This window comes from Oncorhynchus gorbuscha, linkage group LG11, assembly GCF_021184085.1.
Source record: "Oncorhynchus gorbuscha isolate QuinsamMale2020 ecotype Even-year linkage group LG11, OgorEven_v1.0, whole genome shotgun sequence".
NCBI lineage: Eukaryota > Metazoa > Chordata > Actinopteri > Salmoniformes > Salmonidae > Oncorhynchus > Oncorhynchus gorbuscha.
In genome coordinates, this window is record NC_060183.1 from 84,837,443 (window position 1) to 84,855,422 (window position 17,980).

General features: G+C 46.3%; 1 protein-coding gene across 1 annotated transcript in view; it reads left to right on the forward strand.

The window, feature by feature from the left end:
- Positions 1 to 17,632, forward strand: part of LOC123989571 (ceramide glucosyltransferase-like) — a 47,658-nt gene extending 30,026 nt beyond the window's left edge. The window contains exons 4-9 of the mRNA XM_046290687.1: positions 2,999 to 3,100; positions 6,795 to 6,907; positions 11,447 to 11,625; positions 13,086 to 13,172; positions 13,758 to 13,944; positions 14,491 to 17,632. Coding sequence (XP_046146643.1) covers positions 2,999 to 3,100; positions 6,795 to 6,907; positions 11,447 to 11,625; positions 13,086 to 13,172; positions 13,758 to 13,944; positions 14,491 to 14,661 — 839 coding nt within the window. The 3' untranslated portion in view covers positions 14,662 to 17,632. The remainder of the gene's footprint in view (positions 1 to 2,998; positions 3,101 to 6,794; positions 6,908 to 11,446; positions 11,626 to 13,085; positions 13,173 to 13,757; positions 13,945 to 14,490) is intronic.
- The last annotated feature ends 348 nt before the right edge of the window (positions 17,633 to 17,980 follow it).

Sequence of the window (17,980 nt, forward strand, 5' to 3'; positions counted from 1 at the left end):
ACTCTCTGTTAGAGACTGAAGGGCTTGGTGTGGCCATTATACTCTCTGTTAGACTGAAGGGCTTGGTGTGGCCATTATACTCTCTGTTAGACTGAAGGGCTTGGTGTGGCCATTATACTCTCTGTTAGACTGAAGGGCTTGGTGTGGCCATTATACTCTCTGTTAGACTGAATGGCTTGGTGTGGCCATTATACTCTCTGTTAGAGACTGAAGGGCTTGGTGTGGCCATTATACTCTCTGTTAGACTGAAGGGCTTGGTGTGGCCATTATACTCTCTGTTAGACTGAAGGGCTTGGTGTGGCCATTATACTCTCTGTTAGAGACTGAAGGGCTTGGTGTGGCCATTATACTCTCTGTTAGAGACTGAAGGGCTTGGTGTGGCCATTATACTCTCTGTTAGAGACTGAAGGGCTTGGTGTGGCCATTATACTCTCTGTTAGAGACTGAAGGGCTTGGTGTGGCCATTATACTCTCTGTTAGAGACTGAAGGGCTTGGTGTGGCCATTATACTCTCTGCCCATCTGTTAGACTGAAGGGCTTGGTGTGGCCATTATACTCTCTGTCCATCTGTTAGACTGAAGGGCTTGGTGTGGCCATTATACTCTCTGTTAGACTGAAGGGCTTGGTGTGGCCGTTATACTCTCTGTCCATCTGTTAGACTGAAGGGCTTGGTGTGGCCATTATACTCTCTGTTAGAGACTGAAGGGCTTGGTGTGGCCGTTATACTCGCTGTCCATCTGTTAGACTGAAGGGCTTGGTGTGGCCATTATACTCTCTGTTAGAGACTGAAGGGCTTGGTGTGGCCGTTATACTCTCTGCCCATCTGTTAGACTGAAGGGCTTGGTGTGGCCATTATACTCTCTGTTAGAGACTGAAGGGCTTGGTGTGGCCATTATACTCTCTGTTAGACTGAAGGGCTTGGTGTGGCCATTATACTCTCTGTTAGAGACTGAAGGGCTTGGTGTGGCCATTATACTCTCTGTTAGACTGAAGGGCTTGGTGTGGCCATTATACTCTCTGTCCATCTGTTAGACTGAAGGGCTTGGTGTGGCCATTATACTCTCTGCCCATCTGTTAGACTGAAGGGCTTGGTGTGGCCATTATACTCTCTGCCCATCTGTTAGACTGAAGGGCTTGGTGTGGCCATTATACTCTCTGCCCATCTGTTAGAGACTGAAGGGCTTGGTGTGGCCATTATACTCTCTGTTAGACTGAAGGGCTTGGTGTGGCCATTATACTCTCTGTTAGAGACTGAAGGGCTTGGTGTGGCCATTATACTCTCTGTTAGAGACTGAAGGGCTTGGTGTGGCCATTATACTCTCTGTTAGACTGAAGGGCTTGGTGTGGCCATTATACTCTCTGTTAGAGACTGAAGGGCTTGGTGTGGCCATTATACTCTCTGTTAGACTGAAGGGCTTGGTGTGGCCATTATACTCTCTGTTAGAGACTGAAGGGCTTGGTGTGGCCATTATACTCTCTGTTAGACTGAAGGGCTTGGTGTGGCCATTATACTCTCTGTTAGACTGAAGGGCTTGGTGTGGCCATTATACTCTCTGTTAGAGACTGAAGGGCTTGGTGTGGCCATTATACTCTCTGTCCATCTGTTAGACTGAAGGGCTTGGTGTGGCCATTAAACTCTCTGCCCATCTGTTAGACTGAAGGGCTTGGTGTGGCCATTATACTCTCTGTTAGAGACTGAAGGGCTTGGTGTGGCCATTATACTCTCTGTTAGAGACTGAAGGGCTTGGTGTGGCCATTATACTCTCTGTTAGAGACTGAAGGGCTTGGTGTGGCCATTATACTCTCTGTTAGAGACTGAAGGGCTTGGTGTGGCCATTATACTCTCTGTTAGAGACTGAAGGGCTTGGTGTGGCCATTATACTCTCTGTCCATCTGTTAGACTGAAGGGCTTGGTGTGGCCATTATACTCTCTGTTAGAGACTGAAGGGCTTGGTGTGGCCATTATACTCTCTGTTAGAGACTGAAGGGCTTGGTGTGGCCATTATACTCTCTGCCCATCTGTTAGACTGAAGGGCTTGGTGTGGCCATTATACTCTCTGCCCATCTGTTAGACTGAAGGGCTTGGTGTGGCCATTATACTCTCTGCCCATCTGTTAGACTGAAGGGCTTGGTGTGGCCATTATACTCTCTGCCCATCTGTTAGACTGAAGGGCTTGGTGTGGCCATTATACTCTCTGCCCATCTGTTAGACTGAAGGGCTTGGTGTGGCCATTATACTCTCTGTTAGACTGAAGGGCTTGGTGTGGCCATTATACTCTCTGTTAGACTGAAGGGCTTGGTGTGGCCATTATACTCTCTGTTAGACTGAAGGGCTTGGTGTGGCCATTATACTCTCTGTTAGAGACTGAAGGGCTTGGTGTGGCCATTATACTCTCTGTTAGACTGAAGGGCTTGGTGTGGCCATTATACTCTCTGCCCATCGGTTAGAGACCTAACGGCTTGATGTGGCCATTTAATTTAACAGACGACCCTGAACGGCTTGGTGTGGCCATTTAGTTTAACAGACGACCCTGAACGGCTTGGTGTGGCCATTTAATTTAACAGACGACCCTGAACGGCTTGGTGTGGCCATTTAGTTTAACAGACGACCCTGAACGGCTTGGTGTGGCCATTTAATTTAACAGACGACCCTGAACGGCTTGGTGTGGCCATTTAGTTTAACAGACGACGCTGAACGGCTTGGTGTGGCCATTTAGTTTAACAGACGACCCTGAACGGCTTGATGTGGCCATTTAGTTTAACAGACGACCCTGAACGGCTTGGTGTGGCCATTTAGTTTAACAGACGACCCTGAACGGCTTGGTGTGGCCATTTAGTTTAACAGACGACCCTGAACGGCTTGGTGTGGACATTTAGTTTAACAGACGACCCTGAACGGCTTGGTGTGGCCATTTAGTTTAACAGAAGTTCGATCAGTCTGTCGTTATGGCTGGGACACCTCAGGCCAGACAGCTGACATTGTTTGTTTCCATTCCAGGGGGGAAGAAGGTTGGCATCAACCCAAAGATTAATAACCTCATGCCAGGTTATGAGGGGGCAAAGCATGGCCTGGTGTGGATTTGCGACAGCGGAATACGAGGTAAGAAACAAACACTCTGTCCCAAATGGTGCCCTATTCCCTACACAGTGCACTACCCTGGTCAAAAGTAGTGCACTGCATAGGGAATAGGGTGCCATTTGGGACGCATTCTTACACCAATTTCATGATTCTTATCCCTAGGGCTGATGTGTGTCTTATCCCTAGGGCTGATGTGTATCTTATCCCTAGGGCTGATGTGTGTCTTATCCCTAGGGCTGATGTGTGTCTTATCCCTAGGGCTGATGTGTATCTTATCCCTAGGGCTGATGTGTGTCTTATCCCTAGGGCTGATGTGTGTCTTATCCCTAGGGCTGATGTGTGTCTTATCCCTAGGGCTGATGTGTTTCTTATCCCTAGGGCTGATGTGTGTCTTATCCCTAGGGCTGATGTGTGTCTTATCCCTAGGGCTGATGTGTGTCTTATCCCTAGGGCTGATGTGTTTCTTATCCCTAGGGCTGATGTGTGTCTTATCCCTAGGGCTGATGTGTGTCTTATCCCTAGGGCTGATGTGTGTCTTATCCCTAGGGCTGATGTGTTTCTTATTGCTAGGGCTGATGTGTGTCTTATCCCTAGGGCTGATGTGTTTCTTATTGCTAGGGCTGATGTGTGTCTTATCCCTAGGGCTGATGTGTTTCTTATTGCTAGGGCTGATGTGTGTCTTATCCCTAGGGCTGATGTGTGTCTTATCACTAGGGCTGATGTGTGTCTTATCCCTAGGGCTGATGTGTGTCTTATCCCTAGGGCTGATGTGTGTCTTATCCCTAGGGCTGATGTGTTTCTTATCCCTAGGGCTGATGTGTGTCTTATCCCTAGGGCTGATGTGTTTCTTATTGCTAGGGCTGATGTGTGTCTTATCCCTAGGGCTGATGTGTGTCTTATCCCTAGGGCTGATGTGTTTCTTATTGCTAGGGCTGATGTGTGTCTTATCCCTAGGGCTGATGTGTGTCTTATCACTAGGGCTGATGTGTGTCTTATCCCTAGGGCTGATGTGTGTCTTATCCCTAGGGCTGATGTGTGTCTTATCACTAGGGCTGATGTGTTTCTTATTGCTAGGGCTGATGTGTGTCTTATCCCTAGGGCTGATGTGTGTCTTATCCCTAGGGCTGATGTGTTTCTTATTGCTAGGGCTGATGTGTGTCTTATCCCTAGGGCTGATGTGTGTCTTATCACTAGGGCTGATGTGTGTCTTATCCCTAGGGCTGATGTGTGTCTTATCCCTAGGGCTGATGTGTGTCTTATCACTAGGGCTGATGTGTGTCTTATCCCTAGGGCTGATGTGTGTCTTATCCCTAGGTCTGATGTGTGTCTTATCCCTAGGGCTGATGTGTGTCTTATCCCTAGGGCTGATGTGTGTCTTATCACTAGGGCTGATGTGTGTCTTATCCCTAGGGCTGATGTGCTGATGTGTGTCTTATCCCTAGGGCTGATGTGTTTCTTATCACTAGGGCTGATGTGTTTCTTATCCCTAGGGCTGATGTGCTGATGTGTGTCTTATCCCTAGGGCTGATGTGTTTCTTATCGCTAGGGCTGATGTGTGTCTTATCGCTAGGGCTGATGTGTGTCTTATCGCTAGGGCTGATGTGTGTCTTATCACTAGGGCTGATGTGTGTCTTATCCCTAGGGCTGATGTGTCTTATCCCTAGGGCTGATGTGTGTCTTATCCCTAGGGCTGATGTGTTTCTTATCCCTACGGCTGATGTGTGTCTTATCGCTAGGGCTGATGTGTGTCTTATCCCTAGGGCTGATGTGTGTCTTATCCCTAGGGCTGATGTGTGTCTTATCCCTAGGGCTGATGTGTGTCTTATCCCTAGGGCTGATGTGTGTCTTATCCCTAGGGCTGATGTGTGTCTTATCCCTAGGGCTGATGTGTGTCTTATCCCTAGGGCTGATGTGTTTCTTATCCCTAGGGCTGATGTGTGTCTTATCACTAGGTATTTCCCAATAGATAATGGAGGTTCCATTCAGCTCTAGTTTTGAACCTTGAACCTACAGTTGAAGTGGGAAGTTTACATACACCTGAGCCAAATACATGTAAACTCAGTTTTTCACAATTCCTGACATTTTAATCCTAGTATAAATTCCCTGTCTTAGGTCAGTTAGGATCACCACTTTATTTTATAAATGTGAAATGTCAGAATAATAGTAGAGTGAATGATTTATTTCAGCTTTTATTTCTTTCATCACATTCCCAGTGGGTCAGAAGTTTACATACACAAAATTAGTATTTGTTAGCATTGCCTTTAAATTGTTTAACTTGGGTCAAATGTTTCAGGTAGCCTTCCACAAGCTTCCCACAATAAGTTGGGTGAATTTTGGCCCATTCCTCCTGACAGAGCCGGTGTAACTGAGTCAGGTTTGAAGGCCTCCTCGCTCCACATGCTTTTTCAGTTCTGCTCACACATTTTCTATAGGATTGAGGTCAGGGCTTTGTGATGGCCACTCCAATACCTTGACTTTGTTGTCCTTAAGCCATTTTGACACAACTTTGGAAGTATGCTTGGGGTCATTGTCCATTTGGAAGACTCATTTGCGACCATCTTGAGATGTTGCTTCAATATATCCACATCATTTGCCATCTACTCTGTGAAGTGCACCAGTTCCTCCTGCAGCAAAGCACCCCCACAACATGATGCTTCCACCCCTGTGCTTCTCAGTTGGGATGGTGTTCTTCGGCTTGCAAGCCTCCCCCTTTTTCCTTCAAACATAACGATGATCATTATGGCCAAACAGTTCTATTTTTGTTTCATCAGACCAGAGGACATTTCTCCAAAAAGTACGACCTTTGTCCCCATGAGCAGTTGTAAAACGTAGTCTGGCGTTTTATGGCGGTTTTGGAGTGGTTGCTTCTTCCTTTGCTGAGCAGCCTTTCAGATTATGTCGATATAGGACGCGTTTACTGTGGATATAGATACTTTTGTACCTGTTTCCTCCAGCATCTTCACAAGGTCCTTTGCTGTTGTTCTGGGATTGATTTGCACTTTTCGCACCAAAGTACGTTCATCTCTAGGCAACAGAACGCGTCTCCTTCCTGAGCGGTATGACGGCTGCGTGGTCCCATGGTGTTTATTCTTGCATACTATTGTTTGTACAGATGAACGTGGTACCTTCAGGCATTTGTAAATTACTCCCAAGGATGAACCAGACTTGTGAAGGTCTACAATTATTTTTCTGAGGTCTTGGCTGATTTATTTTGATTTTGAAGGTAGGCCTTGAAAACATCCACAGGTACACCTCCAATTGACTCAAATTATTTCAATTAGCCTATTGGAAGCTTCCAAAGCCATGACATCATTTTCTGGAATTTTCCAAGCTGTTTAAAGGCACAGTCAACTTCTGACGCACTGGAATTGTGATACAGTGAATTATAAGTGAAATAATCTGTCTGTAAACAATTCTTGGAAAAATGATTTGTCATGCACAAAGTAGATGTTCTAACCGAGTTGCCACAACTATAGTTTGTTAACAATACATTTAACAATACATTTAGAGTTTTAATGACTCCAACCTAAGTGTATGTAAACTTCTGACTTCAACTGTAGATCATAAGGCTTTGATTGCTCTTCTTACAAACATGTTACTATTTGATTCAATGTTGGATGAAATCCTTTGCCCATGATAAGTTATTTTATCCCATTTCCTGATTTGTTGACTCAACTATTGATTGATTGGCCAATCCTGTCCTCTTACTTGCCAGTGAAACCGGACACCCTGACAGATATGGCCTATCAGATGACGGAGAAGGTGGGGTTAGTCCATGGCCTTCCCTACGTGGCCGACAGACAGGGCTTCGCTGCTACACTAGAACAGGTGAGTGTCCTTACAGACAGGGCTTCCTGCTACACTAGAACAGGTGAGTGTCCTAACAGACCGGGCTTCCTGCTACACTAGAACAGGTGAGTGTCCTAACAGACTGGGCTTCCTGCTACACTAGAACAGGTGAGTGTCCTTACAGACAGGGCTTCCTGCTACACTAGAACAGGTGAGTGTCCTAACAGACATGGCTTCCTGCTACACTAGAACAGGTGAGTGTCCTAACAGACAGGGCTTCCTGCTACACTAGAACAGGTGCGTGTCCTTACAGACAGGGCTTCCTGCTACACTAGAACAGGTGAGTGTCCTTACAGACAGGGCTTCCTGCTACACTGGAACAGGTGAGTGTCCTTAGAGACAGGGCTTCCTGCTACACTAGAACAGGTGAGTGTCCTAACAGACAGGGCTTCCTGCTACACTTGGTCTGCCATGTAGCATGCTTCTGTCTATAATAAGAGCTGCTCAGTATGTGTTGATTGTCCTTTATACCGTGGTGGTGCTGAAATATATAACATTAGCCATCGAGAATTATACGTTTTTCTACTTTTCTCCACAACATTGATTGGCTGAATGTAGCAGCCGCTATCGACAGATCAGTTGGATAAAGTTGTGATGGGCGACTTTCTGCAACACGCCACGGTCAGTGTGAACCAGAGTGACTTGACAACACTGGCCGAACAGGAAGTAGCTACAAACAGAACAGAGTTATATGGTTCCAGTCTGTAGCTACAAACAGAACAGAGTTAAGTCGCTCTGGATAAGAGCGTCTGCTAAATGACTTAAATGTAAATGTAAATATGGTTCCAGTCTGTAGCTACAAACAGAACAGAGTTATACATGGTTCCAGTCTGTAGCTACAAACAGAACAGAGTTATATATGGTTCTGTAGCTAGAAACAGAACAGAGTTATATATGGTTCCAGTCTGTAGCTACAAACAGAACAGAGTTATATATGGTTCCAGTCTGTAGCTACAAACAGAACAGAGTTATATATGGTTCTGTAGCTAGAAACAGAACAGAGTTATATATGGTTCCAGTCTGTAGCTACAAACAGAACAGAGTTATATATGGTTCCAGTCTGTGTGAACCAGAGTGACTTGACACAACACTGGCCGAACAAGATGTAGCTACAAACAAAATGGATTTAAATGGTGGCGGTCCTCTTTCCTGTAGCGGTCCTCGTGAGAGCCAGTTTCATCATAGCGATTGATTGTTTTTGCGACTGCACTAAAAGAAACGTTCAAAGTTCTTTACATTTTCTGGATCGACTGACATTCATGCCTTAAAGTAATGATGGACTGTCATTTCTATTAGCTTATTTGAGCTGTTCTTGTCATAATATGGACTTGGCCTTTTACCAAATACAACTATCTTCTGTATACCATCCCTACCCTATCACAACACAACTGATTGGTTGAAATGCATTAAGGAAATACCATAAATTAACATTTAACAAGGCACACCTGTTTATTGAAATGCATTCCAGGTGACTGACTACCTTATGAAGCTGGTTGAGAAAGTGCCAAGAGTGTACAAAGCTGTCATCAAGGCAAAGGGTGGCTACTTTGAAGAATCTCAAATACAACATTGATTTGTTTAACACACGATTCCATATGTGTTGTTTCATAGTTTTGACGTCGTCACTATTATTCTACAATGTATAAAATAGTAAAACATAAAAACCCTTGTGTCCAAACTTTGGACTGGTATTGTATATGTATATAAAGTTCTAGGACAGGGTTCCCCAACTGGCGGGATTTGTATTTTTATCTGTGTTTTCTGAGCAAAACAAATATTTACTTGTTTTTTGGTGAGATGGACATAAGTCTCTAAAAACTCCAGTGATTTTGAAATTGTTTTCCAAAGTAGTTCCACGCATTATAGAGAGATATATAAACTGGGCAAAAAAATAAACTGTCAACTTTGTTTATTTTCAGAAAACTTAACATGTGTAAATATTTGTATGAACATAAGATTCAATAACTGAGACATAAACTGAACCAATTCCACAGACATGTGACTAACAGAAATTAAATAATATGTGCCTGAACAAAGAGGGGGTCAAAATCAAAAGTAACAGTCAGTATCTGGTGTGGCCACCAGCTGCATTAAGCACTGCAGTGCATCTCCTCCTCATGGACTGCACCAGATTTGCCAGTTCTTGCTGTGAGATGTTACCCTACTCTTCCACCAAGACACCTGCAAGTTCCCAGACATTTCTGGGGGGAATGGCCCTAGCCCTCACCCTCCGATCCAACAGGTCCCAGACGTGCTCAATGGGATTGAGATCCGGGCTCTTCGCTGGCCATGACAGAACACTGACATTCCTGTGTTGCAGGAATTCACGCACAGAACAAGCAGTATGGCTGGTGGCATTGTCATGCTGGAGGGTCATGTCAGGATGAGCCTGCAGGAAGGGTACCACATGAGGGAGGAGGATGTCTTCCCTGTAAGATTGCCTGCAATGACAACAAGCTCAGTCCGATGAAGCTGTGACACACCGCCCCAGACCATGACAGACCCTCCATCTTCAAATTGATCCCGCTCCAGATTACAGGCCTCGGTGTTAGGCTCATTCCTTCGACGATAAACGCGAATCCGACCATCAGCCATGGTGAGACAAAACCGTGACTCAGCGGTGGGTTTGTGCCCATAGGCGACGTTGTTTTCTGTAATATCTGGTGTGAACCTGCCTGGTGTCTTTACGATCATTAACTGAAGACTGATAGTTTTCTTCAAAGATTCTCTGTTATTAGTTACTATGCAACTGATTAGTCACATAACTAATTAACTAGGAAGTCGGGGCACCAAGGAAAAATATTCAGATTACAAAGTTATAATTTCCTAAAATAACTTTTCTGATGTTTTCTCTGATCTATTAGTCTTCGAATTAATGAATTATTTGCTTTACCTCACGTTAGTCTCATTCCAAACGTCGTAAATTGTTGGTTATCTGCACGAACCCAGTCTTCACTATGTCATCCATACATCAATTGTCTTAAATCATTTATTTATTGCTAACTAAGTAATTCACAGAGATGCATAAACAAACAAGGTAAATGTGGTGATAGGAGAATGTGCCCCCTAGTGGGCTAAACCGGCATGGCGGCTTGTTAGACAAAAGGGAAGTGGGGGTCGACTAAGAAGTCACTACAGAGTTAATAATTATAACAATTAAAATGCTAATCCTTTGCACATGAACGCTCACTCATTCGGGAACCATTGCAATCAATATATATATTTACGCTCAGTGTGTCATCTTGATCGCTGGTGAAAAGTTCATTTATTTTGCAGAATTGTCCGTCTCTCCCCTCTCTCTCTCGGTTGTGGTTAGAGGGGATTGTTCAGAGTGACATTTGTTATAGAATGGGTGTTTCGGCGGTTGTCGTTCTTCGCATTCAATGATACCGAATTCCTAGCTGCAGACTAGTAATTAGTATCAAAGACTTGTTCTCATTCTGTCGGTATCGCTAGTCTAAGAATTTAACCACGTGGTATGGTTAAAAATATTCAGCAATGGTCTACACCTTTAGCCATCTCCGAGTGGAGGAAAAACATGGTCTCCTGATAATTTCTCAAAGTTGGGTTTTATTCGGAATGGCAGCAAAGGGCTGTCCCAGGATGTCTGACCCTAACTGGGCTCAGGGGCGGTCCAGGATGTCTGACCCTAACTGGGCTCAGGGGCGGTCTTCTGATTTTAGTTCAAATCCAATTCCCTTTTTGAGTTTTCCTTCATTAAACAGTCCAAAATCACATTGAAAAATTGTGTAAACAGTATCATACTCACTCATTCATCTTATACAACAATTAGATGTAAACCTCATATCTGGGGCTATTATATAAACGGCGTTATGGTAATGTGGCCACACCGTCTCCCATGAGCTTCCCTAAATTGTGACAAACGGACCAGTTCGTAGCTGGATTCTTCACCCATCTTTTATACTTTCTCCGGAACATGACATTTGTTCGTACCTCAAGTTCTGTGAGTTCTCTATAACTGTGTGTCCTGAGGTCCTTCTCAGGAATTTATGACCTCTCTCTTGACCACAGCAGCCTAGTTGAAGGAGGCAAGGGGGAGGCAGGGAGAGGGGGATGGGCTTACTATACCCAAAGAGGCCAACGTCATGACACTGGTGAGAACCTGCCTTACAACAGGCCTACAAGCCCTCAGTCCAGCCTCTCTCAGCCTATTGCAGACAGTCTGAGAACTCATGGAGGGAATGTATGTTCCTGGTGGAACTCGGGACGTTGTTGTTTCCATCCTGAAAAAGGGACGTTTTCTTTTTTTGCCGAGTTTGTGATTGTATACAAATGTAATGTGATTATGTTTTAGTTAAATATTATATCTGTTTGGCCACATTGCAGACAATTTGCAGTCTACCAATTATTTGTAATTATGATCCAGCCACCTGACCATCCACTCAATGAATCGGCCTGCGGCTGAATCGAATTGATTATCCCTGGTCTAGGGGTCTTAGGCCTGTCTCAATGATCTGTAATCTGTCCTACCAGTAATCTACCTCCATTTCCTAACAGGTGTATTTTGGCACGTCCCACCCGCGCTCCTACATCTCAGCAAATGTGACGGGTATTAAGTGTGTGACTGGAATGTCCTGTCTGATGAGAAAAGATATCCTGGACCAGGCTGGAGGGCTGATCGCCTTCGCTCAATACATCGCTGAGGACTACTTCATGGCGAAGGCTATCGCTGACAGGTGCAGTCATTACTTTATCTTCCTTGTTACCGCTGGGAGGAGTTGACTGTGTTAATGCTAGGAGGAGTTGACTGTGTTAATGCTAGGAGGAGTTGACTGTGTTAATGCTAGGAGGAGTTGACTGTGTTAATGCTAGGAGGAGTTGACTGTGTTAATGCTAGGAGGAGTTGACTGTGTTAATGCTAGGAGGAGTTGACTGTGTTAATGCTAGGAGGAGTTGACTGTGTTAATGCTAGGAGGAGTTGACTGTGTTAATGCTAGGAGGAGTTGACTGTGTTAATGCTAGGAGGAGTTGACTGTGTTAATGCTAGGAGGAGTACTGTGTTAATGCTAGGAGGAGTTGACTGTGTTAATGCTAGGAGGAGTTGACTGTGTTAATGCTAGGAGGAGTTGACTGTGTTAATGCTAGGAGGAGTTGACTGTGTTAATGCTAGGAGGAGTTGACTGTGTTAATGCTGGGAGGAGTTGACTGTGTTAATGCTGGGAGGAGTTGACTGTGTTAATGCTGGGAGGAGTTGACTGTGTTAAATGGCACCTTATTCTATTTGTTTTCTATTTAATTTCTATTGTTTACATCTTTGCCTTCTAGTCCTCCCCCAACACGCTGGGAGGAGTTGACTGTGTTCCCCCACACGGTGGGAGGAGTTGACTGTGTTAATGCTGGGAGGAGTTGACACGTCACATGGCACCTTATTCTATTTGTTTTCTATTTAATTTCTATTGTTTACATCTTTGCCTTCTAGTCCTCCCCCAACACGCTGGCCCGTCTCTCGTCCTCCCCCAACACGGTGGCCCGTCTCTCGTCCTCCCCCAACACGGTGGCCCGTCTCTCGTCCTCCCCCAACACGGTGGCCCGTCTCTCGTCCTCCCCCAACACGCTGGCCCGTCTCTCGTCCTCCCCCAACACGCTGGCCCGTCTCTCGTCCTCCCCAACACGCTGGCCCGTCTCTCGTCCTCCCCCAACACGCTGACCCGTCTCTCGTCCTCCCCCAACACGCTGGCCCGTCTCTCGTCCTCCCCCAACACGCTGGCCCGTCTCTCGTCCTCCCCCAACACGCTGGCCCGTCTTTAGTCCTCCCCCAACACGGTGGCCTGTTTTATTGATTATCGTGCCACCAAACATCAGTAATTGATCATGCTGTGGTATGGTTTATTGATACGCTTCCATTGGAATGAGACCCTGGTCTCAATTGGGCTACCCTGAAAAAAATAGTGTATGGCTGTGGTCCAGGTCCTACTATAGGTGTTAAACGGGAAGTCCATGATGAAGGCTCCTCACCCTGAATATAGGCCAGGACAAACTGTAATCCACGGTCAGTTTTCTGTAAACCAACACTAGAAACGCAAGCTAATTTAACCCAAACCACTTCTAGCTAACAATCAATGGGAGTGATTGCAACTTGAACTTCCCTTTTTAACTGAAGGCTCATTGTTTCCTTTGTCCCTCCCTTGTCTCACAGGGGATGGAAGTTCTCCATGGCAACACAGGTAGCCATGCAGAACTCTGGGTCCTATTCTATTGCTCAGTTCCAGTCCCGCATGATCAGGTAAGCCATTGGGGCTTTTTTGTCCTCGTATCTCATAGTGGAAGACCCAGAGCTATAAAGTGTCTCACACACCCATTGTTCTAGAGCAGGGGTGTCAAACTGAGTTCCCCGCAGGGCCACGGGTCTGTGGGAACCGAGTTCCCCGCAGGGCCACGGGTCTGTGGGAACCGAGTTCCCCGCAGGGCCACGGGTCTGTGGGAACCGAGTTCCCCGCAGGGCCACGGGTCTGTGGGAACCGAGTTCCCCGCAGGGCCACGGGTCTGTGGGAACCGAGTTCCCCGCAGGGCCACGGGTCTGTGGGAACCGAGTTCCCCGCAGGGCCACGGGTCTGTGGGAACCGAGTTCCCCGCAGGGCCACGGGTCTGTGTGATTTTGCTCTTCTTTGGACCTGATGAATCCGTGAAGACCACAGCAGACACAGCCCTCCAGGAACTGAGTTCAACACATGGTTCTAGTTTATATCAGCATGTTTATTTAGCTGTTGTATTAGTCTCTTAGTAGTCCATTTGAAGTCCACTGACTGGCCTGCTACATTTGGAGGAAAATTCTTCAGTTTCTACTATGCTGTCTGATCCTCCCTCTCAGATGGGCCAAGCTTCGTATCAACATGCTCCCCGCCACCGTCTGTGAGCCCATCTCGGAGTGTTTCGTAGCCAGCCTGATCATTGGCTGGGCCGCGCATCATGTCTTCCACTGGGATATTATGGTCTTCTTCATGTGCCACTGTCTGGCGTGGTTCATCTCTGACTACATCCAGCTCCGAGGAGTTCAGGTACACACACACACACACACACACACACACACACACACACACACACACACTGTCAAGTATGGTTCATCCTGACTACATCTAGCTTCGAGGAGTCCACAGGCTGGTTTAGGTAGTGGATGGAGTACTCTCTAGGAATAGAGACTATACTGGCTCGCAATAGCGGCTTTCACATTGTCCATTGTCACACTTAATCTGTGCTAGCTAGAGCCAGAGAGGTTTAATCAAATTGATATATAGAGCCCTTCGTACATCAGCTGATATCTCAAAGTGCTGTACAGAAACCCAGCCTAAAACCCCCAAACAGCAAGCAATGCAGGTGTAGAAGCACGGTGGCTAGGAAAAACTCCCTAAAAAGGCCAGAACCTAGGAAGAAACCTAGAGAGGGACCAGGCTATGTGTTTAATCTGTGCAGCCCAGTGCTAGCTAGAGCCAGAGATGTTCAAAAGTCAAGAGACTCGAGTAGCGACGACTTCCTGTACCTTGAGACAGACACATGGAGAATAAAGCTGTAGCCGTAAATCAATATTCCTTGATTTCATCTCACAGGGCGGTGCGCCGGCCTTCTCCAAACTGGACTATGCTGTAGCCTGGTTCATCAGAGAGTCCATGACCATCCAGATCTTTCTATCGGCCCTGTGGGACCCCACCATCAGCTGGCGAACGGGGCGCTACAGGTTACGATGCGGAGGTACGGCCGATGAGATCCTGGACGTATAGCTACCTGCACGAGTCCCACCTACAGGGACAACACCCTGCATCCAATCACCCCCAGAGACAATACCAGACACAGACTGAACCGATTTCCCAGATGGCACCCTATTCCCTACATAGTGCACTTTCTGACCCGGGCCCACACTTGCCCGTACATTCTGCTCTGCTCAACAGTAGTGGACTATTTAAGGAATAGGGTACAGTTAGGGACGCGTACAAAGAGATGGTGACATCGAGAAGAAGAAAGAAGCAGCTATGGAAGCATTCAAAGTGTTGGCTGTTTTTAACCTGTGTGTTAAAATGTTTTAATTATTTTATGTTACTGGTGCTCTTCCTTCCTGTTTTTCATTTTAAAACTCTTGCTTGGACTATTCTCCAATAGGGAGAACGGGCCCATGGCAGGAGAGAAGGGTTGTGTCCCAAATGCACCCTGTTCCCTATATAGTGCACTACTTTTAACCAGAGCCCTATGGGCCCTATAAAGGGAATATGTTGCCATTTGTAAATAGTGTAACTCTCTTCAGCCAGTCTTTGGGGATAAGACACTTCCTATAGTAAGCTTCACTGGGCTATCATTAATATGTTGGTACAATATCGCTAGGTCTCCAGCAGCACTAACTCTAGAATAAAATCCTTCTCCGCTCACTGTTAGTTTTTTTAAAATATGAGAACTACTGAAAGCTGCATTGCCTTTGCTCTGGTTTTGTTTGTTTGTTGCCTGGTCAGATGTATTTTCTCGCCATGTGCTGGTACACTGATCTGTAGTTACCTGAGCCAACAAGATCACAGCTGTACTTCCTCATCAGGAGTCTCCTGCTCAGCTCCTTCAGAGTTACTTCCTGGTTGTGCAAGCTTTTATTACAGCCCTGCACTAACACACTTTGGTCTGGACCATGATTAGCTGATTGGGTGTGTTAGTGCAGGGCTGGAACAAAAGCCTGACCCTACAGTATGACGCTCTGTTCTACCTTCACTCCCGTGAAGCAATCCTCATCGTCCCGTGAAGCAATCCTCATCTTCACTCCCGTGAAGCAATCCTCATCTTCACTCCCGTGAAGCAATCCTCATCTTCACTCCCGTGAAGCAATCCTCATCGTCCCGTGAAGCAATCCTCATCGTCCCGTGAAGCAATCCTCATCGTCCCGTGAAGCAATCCTCATCTTCACTCCCGTGAAGCAATCCTCATCTTCACTCCCGTGAAGCAATCCTCATCTTCACTCCCGTGAAGCAATCCTCATCGTCCCGTGAAGCAATCCTCATCGTCCCGTGAAGCAATCCTCATCGTCCCGTGAAGCAATCCTCATCGTCCCGTGAAGCAATCCTCATCTTCACTCCCGTGAAGCAATCCTCATCTTCACTCCCGTGAAGCAATCCTCATCTTCACTCCCGTGAAGCAATCCTCATCTTCACTCCCGTGAAGCAATCCTCATCTTCACTCCCGTGAAGCGATCCTCATCTTCACTCCCGTGAAGCGATCCTCATCTTCACTCCCCCGTGAAGCGATCCTCATCGTCCCATGAAGCGATCCTCATCGTCCCGTGAAGCACTCCTCATCGTCCCGTGAAGCACTCCTCATCGTCCCGTGAAGTTCCTCTGACTGTCTGGTCTGTCAGTGAAGTTCCTCTGACTGCCTGGTCTGTCAGTGATTAGGCTGAAACCTTTTTTTGGGATTTAAACGTGTATTTTGGTGGGAAGAAACATATGGAAAACATTTCTATCTCCCCCCTATTAATTTCATTGGTGTCACATTGTGTAGTGTGGAAGTTCTGTAGCTGTAGTCCACAACGGCATCCTATTCCCTATCTTTTACTTCTTTTGACCTAGTCCCATATAGCTCTGTAGTGCACTATGTAGGTTGAACAGGGTTCCATTTGTGACACAGCCTAGGTCTTTTGTCGTGTGACTGTATACGTAGTGTGGCTACTGTGCTACCAGGCTTAGACTCTGATGGTAAACCCATACAACAGAATACCTTGTAGACTCTGGGGTTAGATGGTAAACCTACACATACAACAGAATACCTTGTAAAGTGAATACTTTTTAAATCGATATTATATGTCCTCAGGACAATTTATATATCTCTCTCTCTCTCTCTGTCTCTCTCTCTGTCTCTCTGTCTCTGTCTCTCTCTCTCTCTCTCTGTCTGTGTCTGTCTGTCTGTCTCTCTCTGTCTCTCTGTCTCTCTGTCTCTCTGTCTCTCTCTCCCTCCCCAGGCTGTCTGGACATAGAGCAGTATTGTGAAGTCAGATAGTCAGCTGCTGTTCATTATTCCAGGAGATGAATCAGTAGAGTGGAGCGTTAACATATGAGCTCAGAAAGTCCCTGGATGTGTCCCAAATTGGACCAGAGCCCTGGTCAAACGTAATGCACTAAATAGGGGATAGGGTGCAGTTTGGGACACAGACCCATTCATTTACAATGGTGAGCCAGATAGCCCCAATCAGGTCTAGGGGGGAGAGAGGGCATGTGTTCCAGTGTTGATGAGGAATGTACAGACGGGTCTAATGAGAAGGGTCTGGGTGTCTCCCTATGGGTCCTAGTCAAAAAAGAGGCCACATGACCTCAGAACAGCCTTCATTCGCCGCGACATTGACTCTACAAGGTGTCTAAAGTGTTCCACAGGGATGCTGGCCCATGTTGACTCCACAAGGTGTCTAAAGCGTTCCACAGGGATGCTGGCCCATGTTGACTCCACAAGGTGTCTAAAGCGTTCCACAGGGATGCTGGCCAATGTTGACTCTACAAGTTGTTCGAAAGCATTCCACAGGGATGCTGGTACATGTTGACTCTACAAGTTGTTCGAAAGCATTCCACAGGGATGCTGGTACATGTTAACTCGACAAGATGTCTAAAGCGTTCTACAGGGATGCTGGCCCAGGGATGCTGGCCCCATGTTAACTCGACAAGATGTCTAAAGCGTTCCACAGGGATGCTGGCCCATGTTGACTCCAATGCTTCCCACAGTTGTGGCGAGTTGGCTGGATGTCCTGTGGTTGGTGGACCATTCTTGATCCACACGGGAAACTGTTTAGAGTGGAAAAACCCAGCAGCGTTGCAGTTCTTGACTCAAACCGGTGCGTCTGCCACCTACTACCAAACCCTGTTCAAAAGGACTTAAATATTTAGTCTGGCCCATTCACAATCCATGTCTCAATTGTCTCAAGGCTTAAACATCCTTCTTTAACCTTGTCTCCTCCCCTTCATCTACACTGATTGAAGTGGATTTAACAAGTGACATCAATAATGGATCAGGTGAATCCAGGTGAAAACTATGGTCAGTCAATGTCATGGACAGAGCAGGTGTTCTTAATGTTTTGTACTCTGT